The 16071-nt window shown below is 28.1% G+C and overlaps 2 protein-coding genes across 2 annotated transcripts in view; one reads left to right on the plus strand and one right to left on the minus strand.

The window, feature by feature from the left end:
* LOC129972913 (serine/threonine-protein kinase 26-like) overlaps positions 1-1511 on the minus strand; it is a 67508-nt gene extending 65997 nt beyond the window's left edge. Inside the window, exon 1 of the mRNA XM_056087232.1 lies at positions 1460-1511. The gene's annotated coding sequence lies outside the window, so the exon portion shown is untranslated. The remainder of the gene's footprint in view (positions 1-1459) is intronic.
* A 383-nt stretch (positions 1512-1894) lies between these two features.
* Positions 1895-4350, plus strand: LOC129973029 (apoptosis-inducing factor 1, mitochondrial-like). The gene has a single exon (XM_056087380.1). It carries the CDS (start codon positions 2013-2015, stop codon positions 3813-3815), a length of 1803 nt encoding a protein of 600 aa, XP_055943355.1. The 5' UTR covers positions 1895-2012; the 3' UTR covers positions 3816-4350.
* The last annotated feature ends 11721 nt before the right edge of the window (positions 4351-16071 follow it).

The raw sequence follows: 16071 nt of genomic DNA on the forward strand, positions 1-16071 counted from the left end.
TTTGAAAATCACCATGGGATTTTAAGAATTATGTGCATATAAGAAAAACAAGTAAAATAAATTTGAATAATCAAAAAATAGCAAATTATGAAAATTCTTCATCAATTTTATTTTTAATTTCTTAAGTCAAGCAATTCATACTAAGCAAATAATAATTTTTATTTTAATAATAAATTTGATAAATTTAAAAAAAAAAAACTTTCAAGAGAGAATAAGGTTAGAAATATCTTCATGAAATTTTACAATTAAACTAATTCCATAACAGGAATAAAAAAAAAAGTGGGAGATGCATACAAACAAAAAAATAAGAATCAATTTTAAAATGAACTAAACAGCAGTTTAGTACTAATAACTTCTAGAAAAATTTAGATTCTTTCAAATAATTGCAAATTTTACACAATTTCATTCTTGTAATATTACTTACAACAATTTTAAGTAATATTACAAGAATGAAATCACAAAATAACAAACTAAATAGCAATATGCTGCTTATCCTGATAAATACCACCCTCTTATTATTATTAGCAGTTGAAGTATTAGCATTGAGAAAATAATCAACATAGAAATATACAGTTCAACATCAAAAAGAAAATACAGGACTAAAAAAATCTAAAATAAAATAAATAATTCATTATAAAAAATAAATTTCCATAATCTAAATTATGCCCTGTTGACAATTTTATACATAGTACTCTGCTTTATAAAATGAATTTTAAAAAATCATGGAATAAAAACAAATTCTTGATGGAAATTACTTAATTTTTTTAATCTCTTTTATATAAGAAGCACTGCATTTTACCATAACATTATGAAATATACATTAAAAAAAAAGATGCTTGATAAATGATATATATGAAAAGAATTTGTATTTCTCTCATAAATGCATAAATTTCAAACAACAGTTCTTATTCATTTGTTTCTCCAAAATAAATTTTTAGTTAACTCAGCAATTCTTTTAAGAAAACAAGATCTTCAGTTCCAAATAAATGTGCAATTATAGCCCTTTTCACAATATTAATTCAACATTTTAAAAGTGATTTATTTTTAATAAATAAATATATATTACATATAGTAAGATCCTTTCCTTTAAAATAGAGAAAGAAATAAAAAATACAAAAATATGGATAGATATTTTTTATTATATTAAAAAATTTAATTCTTTTATTTTAAGAACAAAAATAAATCTTATAGAAAAATTAGAAAATAATCGTTAATTATGTTTAACAATAATTTCTTCCTATTTTGTTGAAAAATGGGAAAGCTTAAAACGCAGATTTAAATGTCATCAGCTGTTAAGAAGTAATGTATTGAATGAGATTTTTCATATATTTCATTTCAATAAAATACGTAAGGATTATGCTGATAAAGCATTAATATATTAATGAATTTATATAGTGACAGTTTTTTAACAAATAGAGAAAAACATCAATTTTTAATATTTTTTTTTTCCATCACTCACCATCCCTCGCACTTTCATCCCTTCTCCGATTCTGCTCTTAACGAAATCTAAACAATTGTTACTTCACTTCGATTTATTTTTTCCTTAAAAGATTTAGTCCAATAACAACTGTAAGAATCAAATGCTATTTATAAAAGTAGAGTTACTTTGAAATGAAATCATTACTTTCCGTAATATATCTTTCATAGCTAAGATAATGAGAGAAAATAGATAATATAGTTGATAGATTGATTAATTAAATCTTACAATATAATCTGTTCAGCAAAGTTGGAATAAAAAAATTATCCCATGATTGAAATGCTAATTTATACCTCTATTATTACTGCCTATTACATTTTATTACATTTTTTTGTGAATCTTTTTAGTTCTTTGTTGCCATTTCTAATTAAATTATCACTTCCGCTCACCAACAATTCCCACTTCCCGAGTTTCTTAACATTGAAACAAAACTGTAAGCTGAGGGTAAATATTTTGTAATGTGGTGTTGAAGTTAATCAGTTAGTATAAGAATCTGTGTTTGAATTTATTATAAATTTTTGTACAAATTATTTTAATGATGCTTACTAGACAACTGATATTCCGTAGAAGCACTAAATGTGTACCAGAGGCATTAAATATTTGTCGCTTATCACACAAACTTAGTCGGCACTTGCCGATTTCAAATGTGTTAAAACAACCGGTAAAACCTATTGTTTACCGAAGTATTCGTCAGGCTAGTACCAATTCTGGTGTAAAGAAAACTCTTCCTCTTATAATAGGAATTTCGACAGTAGGAGGAGCTATTGTTGCTTATAATGTACTTCGGAAAAAGGAATCGCCTGCCAAAGAAACGGATGAAGATGAATTTGAAGATAAGCCTTTCGTGCAAGAACATTTACAAGAAGACTTAGCATTACTTGAAGAATTTGGACCCATTCCGTACTTACTGATAGGCGCTGGAAGTGCATCTTATGCAGCTTACAGAGCTATACGTACCAAAGACCCTACAGCTAAAGTTTTGATGATCGGGGATGAAGCATTTCTTCCTTACATGAGACCACCCTTATCAAAAGAAATGTGGTTTGCTAAGGATCCCAATGTTGCTGAAACATTAAGTTTCACACAGTGGGATGGAAAATCTCGCAGCATATTCTACGAACATCCTAGCTTTTATTTTTCAATGAAAGAACTGTTAGATAACAAAAATGGGGGCATATCTGTCATAAGAGGAAAGAAAGTGGTAAAAATAGATCCAGCTGCTCAGGTAGTTTATTTGGACAAAGGTGAAAAAATTTCTTATAAGAAATGTTTAGTTGCAACCGGCGCAAAACCAAAAAATCTACCATTGTTTGAAAATGCAGATAATTCTGTTAAAAAGCATGTGACACTTTTTAGAACTATTCGTGATTTCCAGAAACTTGAGAAAATTGTTAAAAAGAATGATTCTGTTGTCATTGTTGGTGGAGGGTTTCTTGGAAGTGAATTAGCCTGTGGAATTGCTTACAAACGAGGACCTTCTGGATTGAAAGTTACTCAGCTTTTTCCAGAGACTGGGAACTTGGGTAAAGTCCTTCCTGAATACTTAAGCATCTGGATTTCCAAGAAAATGGAAAAGGAAGGAGTAAAAATCATTCCTGAAGTTGATGTGAAAGCAGTTTCAATGAAAGGCAAGCAAGTGGAATTATTATTAAGTAATGACCAAGCTGTAACTGCTGATCACATCATTGTGGCTGTAGGAGCTGATCCAAACACTGAATTTGCTAAAGCATCAGGTCTTGAAGTTGATCCAGTGCATGGTGGATTTGTAGTCAATACTGAAATGGAAGCACGGAAGAATTTATGGATTGCTGGCGATGTGTCATGCTTTTATGATGTTAATTTGGGAAGACGCCGAATTGAGCATCATGATCATGCTGTTGTCAGTGGACGTCTTGCTGGAGAAAACATGGCAGGAGAATCTAAACCTTATTGGCATCAATCTATGTTTTGGTCTGATCTAGGCCCAGAAATTAGTTTTGAAGCTATTGGTGTTGTTGATTCTTCTCTTCCAACTGTTGGTGTATTTACCAAACCAGATGAAAAAGAGGAATCCAAACTAATTGTGGATGGTTCAGAAAAGGCAGATGATTCAAAAACTGAGGAGAAATCTGAAATTAAAGCAGATACTGCTCCTAGAGCTCCAAATATTTCTGACAATTATGGGAAAGGAATAATTTTCTATTTAAGAGAGGATACAATTGTAGGTATAGCTTTGTGGAATGTGTTAGGTAAAATGCAAATTGCTCGTCAAATCATTAATGAATCCAAATCGCAAGATGATATTTCTGAAATAGCAAAATTGTTTGACTTGTATACTACAGAAGAAAGCAGTGCTTGAAAAATAGATTTAACAATAGAAAATTATGTAGAAATTGTTAATTAATGGCACACAAAATAATTCTTTTCTGTTGTTAATAATGCATTAAATTCTATATGGAATTAAATGAGATTGTGATAAAAATATCCTTTATAAGTTAGTTGATAAAAATCTAATGATTATTAGTTTTAGTTTTTAAAAAACATTTCCTGATAATCAGACTTTTAAAACAAATTTTAATGATTGCATCAAAACTACTAATAAATTCTATTAGACCATCATACTATGATATCATCGCAGGAAAAATGTAAGATCAAAAAGCATTATTTTTAATAAAAAATTGCTCTGTAAATTTATTATAATACACCATTTTTATGGCAGTATATTATAGTTTGACTGTGTTCTATTTAGAAAAAACTATATATACTATTATAAAAACTATATACATACTTATATTTATAATTATTGTTCTTCAGTTGTTTGTATAATTTAGTCCTAATTATAATCGTGATGCTAGATGATTTTCAACTTTATATATATAATGCAGAATTGTACACTGCATGGAAAACTTAAATTACTTTAAATTTATTTATTTTACATAGTTAAAAAAAAAGGAGAGGAGTAAAAAAAAAATCAAATATAAAGATCTTTTCGAAAATGATTATTTTAAGACTTGTAATTTTATATTATTATTATTATTATTATTATTTTTTGAGTTGAAAACTAGAAATTCTAAAACATATTATTCAGTGTAGTTTTTAAAATAATTATTTGAAAAACAATCATATTTTTATGCATAATTTGAAACATTTGAATGTGATCTATTTGTATTTAATTTGAATAAAACAAAAATTATATGAAATCAGTAAAAAAAGATCAATTGTAATTTATTACCTTTCCATAATAATAACGGCTCTAACATTTTAGAATGCTCATTATTGATTAACATAATTTTAAATCTATTGAGTTATATGAATCTATGAGTTAATATCAATCAATTTTTGATTAAATCTGTATATAAAGGTGAAATATATTAATTGGTTTCAAAATGACAATCTCTCTGAATGAAATAAAATGAACCATTGCCACACATCATTTAAAAATAACCAGACTGACATATTTTAATTTCCTCACCATCACTATTTTCAAATTTTCTTACTCATATTTATTTATAAATATGTGAGCCTTGGAAAGACTTTCAGACGAAAAAGTTTGGAACTTAGAATAAGATTTAATTTTTTTTTTCTAATGTATTTGACTTTTTAAAAAAATAGAGAGTGAGAATTTTGATCTTATAATTTTCAGGTTAAAAAAATTGGCTTTAAAAGTAAATGAGCTTTTTTTTTTCTTTTGTATTTAATCATATTATTTCAGTCTTAAGAATACTTTATCTTTGGATATTTAAAACAGATATACATAATTTTTTTCCCTGCTTTTAAATTGAGCATTTAAAAAAAAAATGGGAAAAGCTGGTTTTACATCTTAGAGGGTTAAAACTGCTATTTGGAATATCTATATGCCACACGCTGAATTGAATAAAACTTATTCATTTGCAAAATCAAGACGAGAATAGATCCTTTCATAATGTGGGCATAATGTGTGTGTGTTTCATTATTTCATACTTGGCTTTATAGAATGATATAAATATTCTTCTGTTTTGTCTTTATAATGCCAATCAAACTGGTATCTTGAAATATTTACATTCCCTCAATACTATATCATTGAATGAATTATATAAAAAAGATAGCAACTTTTTTAAAACACAAGAAATGTCATGCATTAGAAGAACATGCATACTATTTTTATTGACACACTTGCAATGTATTTTTTACTTTGATCATATTCAATTATTTTAAATAACTTATTAGTATTAAGTTTTTGTTTATTAATATATCAAAATTTGATTGTTTCTATGCAATTTTTTTTTCTTTTTGCCATTATTATACTTGTGAAATTATAATTCTGTTATCTTTATATTTAATTTTTATATGAATATACATATCTGAAAGGAATCCTACATTTCTTTTTATAGTAAGTCAATTTTTTAGAGCTGTTCTAGTATCTTATCCTCATTTTACAATGTTATTTTTAGCATGCAGCAAGTTTTATTTTTTATTTGTTAATTCTGTCTTTTTAGAAATAAATATTCTGACATAAGTACCATTTGATTATTAAATTCATGAAAGGTTGTTAATAGATTAAATATTATTAGTGAAAATCATACATTTTGTTGTTTATAATTGGTAACATTCTGCAATTTGATAAAACATAATAATTATGTTGTCAGTAAATATTCTGTACTCATCTTACTAAAAACTATAGTTAAATCTTTAGAAATACTGAGAAATTATTAATTATCTGTCTAATAATGTGGGAAAATATTAATTAAAACTAAATTTCATTAAAATTTCCTTATTATATTAATTTTATATTTTGATATTTAATTTAGCTTTTTTCCTTACTAGTAAATATTGTAATACTTACCTTTCTTTATGGGTTGATATAACTATTGTTCAACTGAATGATTAGAGATCCCCCTTCCTCATTGATCTAATCTGTCCTTCTCTAATCACCCAGCAGATCATTTCATTCCTCTATCTTATTCACTTAAATAGTTCAAATACTAATAAATGAAAACAAAATAATTAATCTACAGAAATGGAGACCATGAATCATATCTTTCAGTGATTTGAAAAGAAAATAAATGCATTTCATAGTTTTTTTAATCAAGTCTCAGCTTTAACCCCTTAATTGTCCCAGGTGTAAGCATATACTTTTACAAAATAAAATCCTCTGTGATTTATTGCTAGCAGTATAACTACATTCATGGAATTTTGTTTGTAATAATTTAGGTTTGAACTGTGGTTTATTTGAGACATACCCATTTCTCAAAATAGAAGAGAGAGGTAGATCATTTGGTATTAGGAAGTGAATTGTGCAAGATTTTGCTTATAATTTATGTGAGTTTGAAGTTTTCTCTAGTCTATAAACTAAAGATTTAATAAATTACATATAATTATAAGCAGTATCAAACAAATATTTCATAATTAGCTACAATGATTTGATTACATTTTAATTATAAAGATGATTGATTTAAATTTCCAAGTGTCATTGGTTCTTGAGAAATGACAGATTTTATAATTCTTGCTTAAAAATATCTGTCAATTAATTCCTGATAAATTATATCATTGCACATGGATAGTATAATAGTATCAATACATTTTATTATATCTAATAGTCACTCAACTTTAAAATGAAAATTTTTGAATTTTGAAATTAATACAACTATAGATAATTCTGATATGTCAGAATCTCCAAAATTGGAAAGGATACTATAATCAGTATATTGCTTAGAAAGATTCAAATGTCCCTTAAGATAATTAAGTTTAAAGAGACAATTTTTTTAAATGTAACTTAAATTTTATTTTTTCATATGTTTTATCTTTCTAATCAGCTTTAGAACTTACGATCCATAAAAATGTGAATATTTACAATCTATTGATATAAATCTTTATTGTATCTTTATAAAAAGGTCAAACTGTTGTTTATAATAATCTAATGATTTGTATCTGATGTATGAAAGCTTATTATATATGAAAATTTGTGCTGTAGCAAAAGATGCTGAACACATATGCAGATGTGAATACTATGTCATTCATTTTCATTGTGATAAAGTGTTATGGATATTATATCATTCACATTTATAAGCCACATGGTTATGCATTCAGCTTCATAAAATATTAATTTATTGAAATTATTATCCACTTTAAAATATTGACTCAATGTTTCGAGTATTTTCATTTTGTTTTGACTTTTCATTCTACTTACTGTATAGTTACTAAATTGTTATAGATATTCTAATTTTTAATGAAGTTCATTTGAATTTCCAAACTGTAAAAATCATGTAAACTTTCAGAAAAATATATTTAACTATTATAAAATTACTACAGCATATTATTTTTCAATGTTACCAGCTATACATCACTATCCTTTTTAGTTAGTAAATACATTTTGCAAAGAAACTGTTAATAATTTATTTTAACTTTAATATATTATTTGTGATATATATATATAGTGTTTTTTGGTGAGGGAATATAGTTTCAAAATATTTCTTATGTGTATTAGAATCAGAATGATGTTAATTTATTTTTGTATGGTGTTTGTTTCATATGCTGTAAATATTTCTTAGAAATATTTACATTCAAGTAAAATAACACAAGCACAAGTCAGCACAGTTTTGATTTATTTCATAACTTGAAATAAATATTAGTTTTGTATATAATTCTGAAAAGGCAATAAAGTGAATTTGGGTGAAACTGAATTTATTACTTTTGTTTTCAAGAGTTATTTTGTTTGATATCATTGCTGACATCTTATTAATGAATTCATTTGAAATGAAAGACACAGAATAGGAAATGTGATATGATTGAACTTGATTCATTTTCAACTGAGCACCAATTCAAAGTTTATTTAAATTTTTTTTAAAAAGTTTAGGTTGTAAGAAGGTGATGAGCATTTTAAAATTAAAATTGATTGTAAAAAATTGCCTTTATTACTTTATCTATTTATTAAATAATGTATGATAATTAAATATAAAGGATTTTAATATATTAATCATTGTAACAAATAAACAACAATTCACATTAACAAATTTCAAAATTTATACAGTTTATATTTGATGTACTTAAAACTTTTTTTAAAAGTAAAAAATATTTTCTTGTTTTTTTAATTGACTTATTTTATTGGAATTTTTAATTGGCCATCATCTCTATTTTATTTTATTTAGAGATGATGGTCACAATAAATAAATTTAACTTATAAAAATTAAATTTTTTGTATAGACTTAAAATAATTGTATTTGATATTTTGTGTATAAAAAATTTAATTGACCAATGCTCTCTGTTTTAAATTTGAATTAAAAATCTTCAAAATAGTCAAGTTATACTTATTTATTAAAATTTGATTAATTAGAATATGTGTTTTTTGTAAATGCTTTAATTTTTAAGCTCTTGAAGGTCTTAATTTATAAGGGGGAAAAAAAGGGGGGGGTACTACAGATAAAGTAACTTTTATAAAACTATATGATATGGGTATTCTAATTTAAAAATCCTAAAAAAAAGAAAAAAAAAAACGCTACTACTTTAGATTATTCTAATTAAAACTTAGAAGCACAATATTCAAGATTGTATATGCATTTTATTTATTACTAGCCGATTTTGGCGACCAGCCGGTTCGCCAATCTTAATGCTCGTTAAAATTTTAATTAAATAATTTATGTAATTCCTACTTTAATAGCTTCTTCATCAAATATTTTAAAGCTTCAAATTTTGATAGTCATGTAATTCACTCATAATAATATAAAGTCCTTCAGCCATAACATAATATGTATCTCTCTAATTTTCAGTTAGTTCCGGTAGAATTTATGCTTAAAATTAAAATGGAAATGACTAAACTTCAATTAATATAATAATATTTTTTACTGAAACAAAGCATTTTTTTTAATAATATGATTACTGATAATAGAGTCACTGAGCGTTTAAACTTTATGGGCACTAAAGAATATCTTTCTTAAGTTATGTAATATCTCAAGAATTTTTCAACAAAATTTTCTCAGATTCATCATGAACAGATCGATTAATGAACAATGTTTAATTTTAAATGCATCAAACTTTAAGAAAATAAAATGAATCGTTTAAAATAATCGGTCGAAAACAGGTTTAAAAAACTACTTAAAAAACGATGTACTTAAAACTATAAGCATATACAAAAAAATATATAACTAACATAAATACAATTTAATTACAAAAGCATGCAACTAACCTAAAAATAATTTAAATCATCCGTTGATAACGGTTGTCATGGCAACAAGCAGAATGCGCATGCGTGAATTTTCTTCGCCAGCTCCGGTAACGCAAATGCGTGAATTTTTCTACTCCAGTTGGGGTAACGCTATGCAGATTATACATTTTTAATTTCCTTTATTCTGTGTTATTTTAATTCAAAAGTACTTCAGAATGAATCTGAAAGATTGATTCATTAACAATGTTTAATTTTAAATGCATCAAACATTAAGAAAATAAACAGAACCGATTGAAATAATCCGCCGAAAAATTTTAACCCTAGCCTCATTACTGTTGGGAGAAAAAAAACTGAAGCCTTTCTCGTTTGGCGCTGGGGATAATGGAAGATTTTTTTTGCGGAAAAGTTGCCGGTGGGAAAAATGGAAGATTTTTTTGGCGGGAAAGTTAGTTTTTAATTAATAATTAAAATTTCAAAAAAAGGGACCCCAGGTGCACATTCCCGACCTCTAAGGTATACATGTACCAAATTTGATAGCTGTGTGTCAAATGACCTGGCCTGTAGAGCGCCAACACACACACACACACACATTGAGCTTTATTATAAGTATAGATTTGTAAAATATAGTTTAAAGTATTTGTAGTTCTATATTTCAGATCAATTCGAAAATAAAACAACATATATGATTTTTTGGGGGAAATTGATTATTTGGTTGAAAGCTCCTCCTGGTTAATATTCTCTATTAAAAAATTTTGAAACCTCCGGCAGTGGTATTTTCATAACTTTCTCGCGTACTCTCTAATAAACGAATTTTCCTAGATAACGCCAAGCATGGCATTGGCGTACAATGAAATACTAATTTTTTAGCTTGAATTTAGCAATTTTTCTGAATCTATCTTTTGATCCTTGGCGAGTTTTTTTTAGTGATTACTGCCAGGAATGCGGTTAACAGTATCCGAAAATCGAATTTGTGTTTTAACCCTCTCGATTCCAGCGGGGCGGTTTGAGAATTTACCCTATAATATCCACGTGGGGCGGTTTGGGGCGGCTGCTAGCCGTTTTAGGGGAGATGGGTATTAAAAGAGGCTGCTCTACTGAACACTCCAGGAGGTCCTCGTTATCTTCGACAATCGCGGCTTTTTCACAGTAGTTTCCCCTGTGCCTTAGGGCGGTAGGGGTTGAGGAGGGATTCAGTAAATAGGTTGTTGGCGTACATTTTGTACTTTGAAAGGGTTTTAGTTTCTATTTTCACGTGTTGTTAGCTCAAAATTGGAAAGATTTTATGGCCATTTATAAAAGAAATTTTCCACTGAAGCTCTCTGGTAACGATGAATGATATATAAGGATACCGACACGTTGTTTGTTTTTCGGACAAGCATCAGAAGCCCTTTTCAGTAGTAAGACTATTGTAATGATATAAAGACAAACCATTGCATTGACATTGTGGCCTATTCACATCGCAGTTTTCTCACAAAATGGGTAGCGACAGTTGTTACTATGGAAGGAAGTCGTTTTACACTCCAAGCATCTTATTCTTTCATCAAAGGACTGTCGGAAATTCTGAGGCCGTGTACAAACTACCGCTTTTAAAATAGAATTAATAGACAAAAAAAAAAAAAAAAAAAAAAAGATTGAGAGTATTTTTTATCGCCCTCTTCAAAGAGTTATATAAATACTGAGTGCCTTTTTAGAATGCCATTCTAAAAATTTCTCTTCAGTTGTGAATTGCTACTCTTTATTTTATGTACTGTGAATCGGGTGTTTGGATTATCAGAGTAATTTTTCTATTGAAACGCTTATTATTTCTTCATTATGAGTAAAAGAAATAATGAACACACTGAAGAAGAAATTAAAGCAATTTTACTTGATTCTGATGAAAGTGACAGTGATCTATCAGATGATGGTTGGTCAAAAAATGATACTTTAGCTGATCTCTCGTTTATTCTAAGCAAAGAAGCAGGAAATGAAACTAACGTCGGTCAGATGAACAAGAGAGAGAGAGATGAGGAGTCAAAAAATGTTATATAATGTACATATTATCAAAAATTTGCAAATGATTCCCTCGTGTGTAAATTTGGGGACATTTAACATGAATCTTTCGTTTAAAAATTTATCTTGTCTTAACAATACTATAGAAAACTTCACATAACATTTTAAAATCAGAAATTCAGCTTGAAAAATTCAACATGACAGTTCATCCTAAAAAAGTAATATTTATGATTAATGTAATTTTAAATGTGTTAAATCTTCATATTTAGTTTATGAAGAATGTAATGTTTTAGTAAAATGTTCAGGCTGAAAACTGAAGGAATGTATTTTCGAAATATATTTCGCTGAGTAATTTTTCCCCCGAAATTTATTTCATAAATGTTTGTATTTCATTATTAAATGAAGTTTTAAAAATATGTTAACTCATCTATCGGAGATATATAAGGTTTGACGTAATATATTCCTTTGATTAGAAAACAATTTTAATAGTTATATTTTAAAAGATTAGTAAAAATGAGTGGCAAAATAAAGATATTTTTGGAATTTATATTTACCCTACATTCTTTTTCGATTATTTAATGTAAAAGCAAGAATTCGTACGGTTTTGGGGAAAAAAATGTGAAAACTTCTTTAAAAATTTAATTAAAGTTCTAAAACTTTTCTCTTAGTATCACTATCGTAAATGCAAAATAATATTTTATATTTAAAAATTCAATAAAGATAATCGTTTATACTGAAAAAAAAAATGCTAAAGACAATAAAAAAAATCTTAGCTGAGTGTTGAAAGAACATATTATTTTCTAAACATCTTTCAAAAAGAGCAATAACATTTTTTTTATCCAACGAATGTTTTTATTTTGGTATTAAATGAAGATTTAATACATTATCTTGTTAATCACTGAAAAGCATTCACATCTATACTATGTTAAAAAATGAACTAATTGCATTGATATATATATAATGTATGTTTTACATTACTATGTAAAAAAATTTTACATGGTAATATATGACATATTATTTAATTTTGGCAACAAAAAAATGTAAAAGCCTATTGAGAATTAAATGAAACATAAAAATGTTTTTGAAATTGCTAGTAAAGCAAGTTTTTATTTAAATAGTTTGTAAGCCTAACATAAAACTTACAAAAAAAGAAACCTATTTTCTAAATTATAGAATAAATTTCAAATTTTTTGTAAAAAAAAATACCCCACAAAGATGATGAGCGAAACACTTCACACTAAAAAATATAAATACATTAGAATAAAACTCTTAAGCTGATGGAAAATGAATCTCGTTGTCGAAAACCGCAAGGCAATTATTCAAGGTAGAGCGTCGACAGTTTTATTACTTCGGAGTGAGGGGTTAAACTGCCCCTCAGTTAGGAAGAGTCCATGTCTTTCAGAGCCACGCTGAAAAAGTCTGGATGTTAAAGGGAGTGCCACTTGAAAAGTGCTTGGATGTTAAAGAGTTAAACAAATTGTTCCCCACCGATTGACTACACTTGTAGCCACAATATCACATATCAAGTTTCATATATTTAAAACATTTCGTTTTTGAACTGTCGCGATTATATTTTTCTGAAATTAGATATTGCCAGACAGTCAACCCGTAGTTCTATTTGGCTCCAAATTTGATAGATATCTGCGCTATAGATGTTAAATCTATGTGCCAAACATTATCTGTCTACGTTTTATCGTTATCGTATTTAACTTTTATTCAGAGAGGTGTGCAGACAGACTCTGAACGAATTTTGCTCCAAATTTGATAGAAATTTACAAATTTGATCTGAAGGCCATATACTAAATTTCATCCGTCTAGCCCGAGGCGTTTTTTTTTTTTTTTTTTTTTTTTTTTTTTTTTTTTTTTTTTAATAGTTATCTTTATCACAGAAAGATACTGGCATTTTACAAAAATGCTTTTTTCGAATTCAAGGACCTCTAAAAGTGCAGATTCAGCAAAATCTCGACTTAGAATTTTTTGACGATTACAATACTTCGTATAGGAAAAGGTTAGTTATTTTAACGTCCCGTTGTAAAGCAACACTAGGGCTATTTTGGGACGGACCTCGTAATTTTAAACCGCGGTCAGATGGCGAGGACGACACCTGAGTTGGCACCCCCTTCTCCACACCAGCGGAAGGACGTTTGGCTCCTGACAGATTTAACGCGAAACACACTCCCTTACATGACTGTTCTTCGGTGGAATCGGGTCTCGAACCTGAAACCCTAAGGTTCACGAGCTGAGACCTTACCACCAGGCCACCGCGGCTCATTCGTATAGGCGAAAGTAAAAGGTTTTGGTGCCTTATTTTACCATTTGATGTAGTACCTATTTCAAAAAAAAAAAAAAAAAAAAATTATTTTTTTGAAACTTTAATTAAAAATTAAACAATATTATATCGGTTAACCGCTCTTGTATAAAGGCAATTATTTAAACAAAGAGAAATATATTTTTAAAAAATAAACCAGCGGAAATTGTCTTACCAGAACTCCTTCACATATTTCTTAATAAAGATATCTCCTTGCACCGGCACAAAAGTATAGTCTTCGGGTATGGCAGCGAATGCCTTGCATGGTATAGCGAACGATAATTACAAAATATTGATTTTTGACTTGGATTTAGTAATTTTACTGAATCGTGTGATCCTTTACAATTAATCCTTGGCATTTTCCCATAGGTACTCACAAAATTTGTGTTTTAGACATGTTCTCAACAGACTGGAACCCAAACTTGACACAGAACTACATTTATAATCAATACTAAATTTCATATATTAAATCATTGCATTTTCCCTTTTACCTGCTGTCAGAAAATACAGACTGATAGAAGGTCAACCTATTAATTGGTTTCAAATTAAACAGTTATCAAAACTTTAGATGTTAAATCTATGTTTCAACTTTTATCCATCGAGCTCTCTTCGCTTTGTAGTTATCGTGTTGACTTATATTCGGACAGGCGAACTTCCTCTGAATGCATTTTGGATTTCTTTCAAAATTGACAGAAGTCTACAAATTTGATGTAAAAATCATATACAAAATTTCGCCAACTAAGCTCAAAGCGTTTCTGAATTACCTTGGACACAAATAGACATATAAGACCAAAAATGTGTTTTTCGAATTCAGGGAGTTTTAAAACGTGGAGATTCGTCAAAATTTTGAGTTCAATTTTATGACGATTGCAGTACTTTTCCTGTACTTCGTATTACGAGAAAATAAAAAAGTATCAATATGCTGGAAGTTATATACAGGCGCCTCAATCTCAGGAGACACCCGAGCACAAGTCGAATCTGATTGGTTCGTTCGATCACATGACGTCAAACTATACGTCATGGGAAATCTTCTGTTGCTATTTATCTTTCCTTTTGGCAATTAGATGCGTACTTTGGCGAAATTAATTTAGGAATAGATATCAGTACTATAGTATTTTGTTTTGTAATTCAGTTGATTAAAATTTTACACTCACATCTGTTTTATAATAAAGTTGATATAGAAGAAATCAGGGTCTGCTACATGTTTCTAAGTGTGCTCTTATTTCTATATTTGAAAAGAAAATATTATGAACTGTTATTATATAAGTTTATTAGGTTTATAAATGTTGTCTTTCAATGAAAATGAAATGCACAGATCTACAAAATTGTCACTGGATCCATTTTAACATATGTGTTCGGAACTTAAGGCAATAATTTCACAGAGAGAAGCTCTTATTTCTATATTTGAAAAGAAAATATTATGAACTGTTTTTTAATAAAATGCGTTTAAAATAACTGCGTTTTTTATAAAATTCAGCACGGCATAACGCACATTTGAATTCCATTTTTATTGCTTATCCTTGCAATACGGAACAATGCTTACCGCTTCACAGGTAAAAATTGGTTACTGTAAAATTGGCGGGAAACGAATTTGGCGGTTTTCAATTCACTGATCTGACAAACCAATCAGATTCGACTTGTGCTCGGGTGTCTCCTGAGAGTGAGGCGCCTGTTAGTTATATGGGGAAAAAAGTTTATAATATAGATTAATTTTTAATCAAAATTCTAATTAAAATTTTTTAAAACGCTTTCACAGTGGGAACTTATTGCCCAAAAAGTAATTATTCGTTAAATTTGGTGACTCTAAATCTGACAGTCTGCCCTATAGAGCATTTTGAACTATATTTCCATCATGAATGTCCAGCCCATGACATCCACAAACAATATCCAGATTATGAGAATTATATTGAAACACAACAATAAAATTAATTTTTAACGATAAAATGTTCACAAAATTGGCTTATACTTAGCTTTCATTTAATGTTCTCAAGATGAAAGGTGATTATTTATATTCACTGGTAAAAGCACGCAGATACTTGAATATCCATGATTACGTCACAAATGCCACACAAATAATACACTTTAAAAATGAATCTCTTGTTGGTTGGTTCACTTTTTCTTTTCGCCAAAATTTTGTAAGTTCACAAGATCTGTTATTAGGTCTTACAATAGGATCTCAAA

Source organism: Argiope bruennichi, chromosome 6, assembly GCF_947563725.1.
Source record: "Argiope bruennichi chromosome 6, qqArgBrue1.1, whole genome shotgun sequence".
Classification (NCBI taxonomy): domain Eukaryota; kingdom Metazoa; phylum Arthropoda; class Arachnida; order Araneae; family Araneidae; genus Argiope; species Argiope bruennichi.